The sequence below is a fragment of the Lolium perenne genome, chromosome 2 (assembly GCF_019359855.2).
Source record: "Lolium perenne isolate Kyuss_39 chromosome 2, Kyuss_2.0, whole genome shotgun sequence".
NCBI lineage: Eukaryota > Viridiplantae > Streptophyta > Magnoliopsida > Poales > Poaceae > Lolium > Lolium perenne.
This window is the reverse complement of record NC_067245.2, coordinates 8634688-8639673: the sequence shown is the minus strand read 5'-3', so window position 1 is coordinate 8639673 and position 4986 is coordinate 8634688. Positions and strand designations below refer to the sequence as shown.

At 52.6% G+C, this 4986-nt stretch overlaps 1 protein-coding gene across 1 annotated transcript; it reads left to right on the top strand.

Annotated features, from left to right (window-relative positions):
• The first annotated feature begins 3802 nt into the window (after window positions 1-3802).
• LOC127328191 (uncharacterized) lies at window positions 3803-4762 on the top strand. Its single transcript, XM_051354811.1, has one exon. It carries the CDS (start codon window positions 3803-3805, stop codon window positions 4760-4762), a length of 960 nt encoding a protein of 319 aa, XP_051210771.1.
• Window positions 4763-4986: the final 224 nt, after the last annotated feature.

Sequence of the window (4986 nt, the reverse complement as noted above, 5' to 3'; positions counted from 1 at the left end):
ATGCCGGCAAGGATGTAGCTGATGACTTCGGAGTCCTTGAGGGGCTCACCGATGTTGGCCATGGTGTCCGCCATGGACACCATCTTGTGATAGTAATCTGAGGCAGGCATATCGTGGCGACGGCAGTTAGAAAGCTGGGTGCGAATGCCGATGGCATTACCTTCGTTCTGCGCGGAGAACATGGCGTGAAGCGAAGTCCAGACGGCGGCGGAGGTCTCCTCCCTAGTGATCTGCGCGAGGACGTCCTCGTGCATGGAGGAGCGGAGGCCGCCGAGGATAGATTGGTCCTGAAGATACCAGCGGGCGTACGCTGGATTGGGGACCTCTTGTGCCGCATCGCCTTCGCCTTCGACGATCGTCTTGGACGGCGTCGCCAGAGTGCCGTCGAGATAGCCATAGAGGCTGGCGCCCCGCAGAGTGGGGACGACCTGAGACTTCCACAACAGGAAGTTCGTCCGAGAGAGCCGCACAGAGATCGCGCTGGCGAACGTGGCAGGGGTGAGCGGGGACATGATCGACGTCGTCGAAGTGGAGATGATGGCGCCGGCGGTTTGAGAGACAGAGTTGGCGGGGGAAGTCATGGCGGCTAGAGTTTAGAGGTGGAGAAAAAAAATGTGGGATCAGGCTCTGATACCAAGTGAAGATTCACGTAATAGGCCGATGCAACCTGGCCGTGGTCTCATCTGTTATATATATAGCCGAGATGGCTTGGGATACAAGTACATGGATCAATCTAGATCCTACAAATCAGCAACTACCAAATATACAAAGATCTGATTCTATCGTATAGATACAAGATCAAAAGACTTGATCGCTACGTTTAGCTATATCTAATAAGTTTATCAACCACCACAAGGATAGATGTAAATCCAGCTGAGCGAGGAAGGCCATCCACAAAGTCAAGCGACACCACTTGCCAGGCATGATCAGGAACTTGTAGTGGTTTCAGGAGGCCAGGATATCGTACATGCTCAGGTTTTGCCTGTTTACATACTGTACAAGCCTCTATGAATGCCTGCACTGTCCGTCTCATATTTGGCCAAGCAAATAGTTGGCGAATGCGCTGTAAGGTCGCGAAAACACCTGAATGGCCCCCAATGGCTCCCGCATGTAGTGTCTGCAGGATTTTTTGTTGCATTCCTTGGTTGCCCCCCACCCAGATGCCTTTCTTATATCGCAACACATCTCCATCCCAGACTAAATGCTTGACAGTACTGTCTTTTTGGTTGAGTTTCTCTAACAATTTCTGTGTGATCAAATCTCTTGCATAACCAGACTTAATCTCCAATAGCCACTCTGGTGTACCCAATGTAATGGCCAGAACTTCACCGACTGGAATGGCCGGGTGTCGCGAAAGAGCATCTGCGGCTTGATTGGAGCTCCCCTTCTTGTACTCAATTTGGTATTGCAAACCCAACAACTTCGTGAGGGCCTTATGTTGCCACGGAGTTGTTAACCTTTGCTCATCCAGATGCGCCAGTGCTCGCTGATCTGTGCGAATCACGAATGGTGATTGACGCAAGTAAGGGCGCCAGCGATCCACTGCCAAGAGAATTGCCAAGCTTTCTTTCTCATATGTGGACAGACCTCGTAGCCGCGGCCCTAAATCTCTGCTTAAGTAACCCAAAGGATGTTGGTCCTGCATCAACACTGCCCCAATTCCGCGGTCACTTGCGTCCGTCTCCACCACAAAGGGTCGTTGAAAGTTGGGCAATGCTAGAACTGGTGCTGATAGCAATGCTTGCTTAAGAGATTCAAAAGCTAACTGATGAGCCTCTGTCCAAACAAATAACTCATTTTTTTCTTGAGTAGATCAGTAAGCACACGACTGATCAGCCCAAAGTCTCTAACAAATTTTCGGTAATAGCCTGCCAGGCCTAAAAAATTTCGCACATCTTTAACATTTGTTGGAATTGGCCATGTTCTGACTGCTTCCAAATTCTTTGGGTCTGTAGCCACACCGGATGCAGAAATAATATGACCTAAGTACTTCAGTTGGGGCTGCGCAAATGTGCATTTTGACAGCTTCACCTTGAGTTTGTGTTCAGCAAGAATCTGGAACACTGCCCGGAGATGTTTTTGGTGTTCTTCAAGTGTTGAACTGCAGATAAGGATATCGCCGATGAATACGAGAACACAACGACTAAGTAGAGGAGCAAAGATCTTGTTCATGGAATTTTGGAACGTGGCTGGTGCACCTGTGAGCCCATACAACATCACCATAAACTCATAATGCCCTTGATGCGTTTGGAATGCTGTCTTGTATTCCTCACCATCCGCCATACGTATCTGATGGTAGCCGGCCCTTAGATCCAAGCTTGTAAACCAAGCCGCCCCGGACAACTCATCCAGTAGCTCATCAATTACCGGTAGTGGGTAACGATTCTTTAAGGTCAAAGCATTGAGATAGCGAAAATCGATACAAAACCTCCATGTGCCATCCTTTTTCTGCACTAGAAGCACCGGCGAGGCAAATGGGCTAGTACTGAACCGGATGATTCCCTGCCTCAGCATCTCAGCGATTTGCTTCTCGATCTCATCTTTCTGCTCTGGGTTGTAGCGATAGGGTCGCAAGTTCACTGGTCGAGAGCCAGGCAACAAAGTAATCGAGTGATCAAACTCGCGACAAGGGGTAGCCCTTGGGGTTCTTCAAACAATACTGCAAATTCTGTCAGCATATCTTGAATTGAAGAGGGATATGGCACTCGATCTTCTGCCTCTCGAACTTCTCTTAGCTGCACTAGGTGACATATAGCATTGATTTCTTCTAGAGCTTCAAGTTCACTTGTGGTCAAACTCTGACATGAGGAAGTGTCTGCCACCAATCCTTGCAATTTCACTGTCTTGCCATGATGATTGAAGGACAATCGTTTCTGCAACCAGTTGACGTTCATATCCCCCAAACTCTGCAACCAGTCCATCCCCAATATAATGTCATAACACCCCAATGAAAAGAGCCTCAAGCTTGTTTCAAATTCGACGCCCTGCGCTTGCCATCTGCATTTTGGTACTTCCAAGTCACACCGAAGAAGAGCCTCATCAGCCACTTTCACATTCATTGGGCGACAGCGCCGTACTACTGGCCATTTCGCTGCAATTGACTCACTGATAAAGCTGTGAGTACTCCCAGAATCAACCAACATCAAGACTTCTTGTTGTCTGACTATTCCTCAGAGACGAACAGTTTGAGGTGGTTCTACCCCTTTCTGCGCCGCTTGAGATATGACACACAGATCAAACTCAGGAAGAACTGGTGAGGAATTCGTTTCCCTCTCACCATCCAGTAGGCACATGAGTTCCTCCACAATGTGAAGAGGCACAGTATGGCCGCACACGTGATCGCGAGAATATTTCTCCCTACATGTGGTGGTGGCAATGGCATCGCTGTTCGTGGAATCACCCTTGGAAAGGTGGCATGTCCACCTCCAGCGCGTGTCGCCTCCCGAGTCAGCTCCATCGCATCCTCCTGTAACATAGCAAGGGAAACAGCAGAGTCCAGGTCCTTGGGTTGTCGTACCATGACAACAACACGAATATATGAGCGAAGACCATCGACAAATTGAGTAACAAAGTATAGTGGATCCCATGAACGATGATGAGCTAGTAAACAGTTCATCGAAGCGTTGAACTGCGTTGCATATTCACAACTTATTTGTTCATCATCGGTACTTTCCTCATTCCACATGTACAATTTCCGTTCCATATAGTTCAAGTTCTATGATTTTATTTTCACTCTCCATTAGCAGCAAGCCCAATAAGTCTTCTTCTCCCAGTCACTGCGACGAACTCGATCTAGAAGAACATGAATCCCCGTCCGGCGGCGGCGCACCGCGGCGGCATCCCGGAGGAGATCATCATCTGGGAGATCGTGCCCCGCCTTCCAGCGAGGGCCCTCCTCCGCTGCCGCGCCGTCTGCCGGTCCTGGCGCAAGGCCCTCACCTCCCTCAAGTCCAACCCCGACCTCCTCCTCGCGCACCACCGCCTCCAGCCGTCCCTCCCCATCGCCTCCTGCTTCCAGCTCGCCCGCCACGACCTCCGCGCCGTCGCGCCCCGCTCCGCCGCGCCCGTCGCCTCGCTCCGCCACCCCACCCTCCAGGTCAGGGCCTCCTGCGACGGCCTCCTCGTCCTCTCCCTCAGCCCCGCCAGCTACTACGTCTGCAACCCGGCCACCAGGCAGTGGCTCCTCCACCCCTTCTTCCCGCACTTCCTCGGCTTCTACCCCCACCGCCCTTCCGGCGAGTACAGGATACTCCACGGCACCGGCCCGCCCAGCCGGTCCCGCCGTAAAACATCCTACTCCGTCTTCACCGTGGGGTCTCGGAAGCCGAGGGGCATCGGCCGCCCAGCGGCGTCTTCCTCCGAAGAGAAAGCGCTGGCCCATGGCATCATCAAGACCGCGCCCGACCGCCCGTCCATCCTGCTCCACCAAAGCCTGCATTTTTACCCTGTCAAAAATAAAGAAGCTAACATCAACATGGTAATGGCGTTCAGCACCACGGCAGAGTCCTTCCGGTGGATGACCGCGCCCCCGGATGTACAGCCGTCCGCGACCTTGTTCGAGACGGACGGCAAGCTCGGCCTCTCCAGCGTCAGCGAGGACATGACGGAGGTCCACATCCACACGCTGCACGACTACGGCAGCAGCGAGGCGTGGGAGTTCAGGTACAAGCTCAGGTTACCAGTGGTGGAGCTGAACCTTTCGGCTGCGCGCCGCAGTTTCATAGAGGTGGCCGCGAGCGAGGAGGGCGGCGTGCTGGTCTAATTTTAGCCGCCTGGTTCAATGGAATATATGGGGCAAAGCACAATTTTTTATGATTATGGCGGTGGTGGTTGCGTGACCGTGGTGGCGCGAGTTGGTGGGCGGCGAGGTTGGCGGAGCATGACGGAGTGTCCGGGGCCGTGGGCCTTTGGGGGACGGGAGAAATCCTTGTCGATGGCCGACACCGACGCGGTAACGCTCGCGGGCGCCACCATTCCCTCTTGAGG

Excerpts from the sequence above, each read along its gene's own strand:
- LOC127328191 (XM_051354811.1), top strand. The coding sequence starts at position 3,803 with ATGAATCCCCGTCCGGCGGCGGCGCACCGCGGCGGCATCCCGGAGGAG.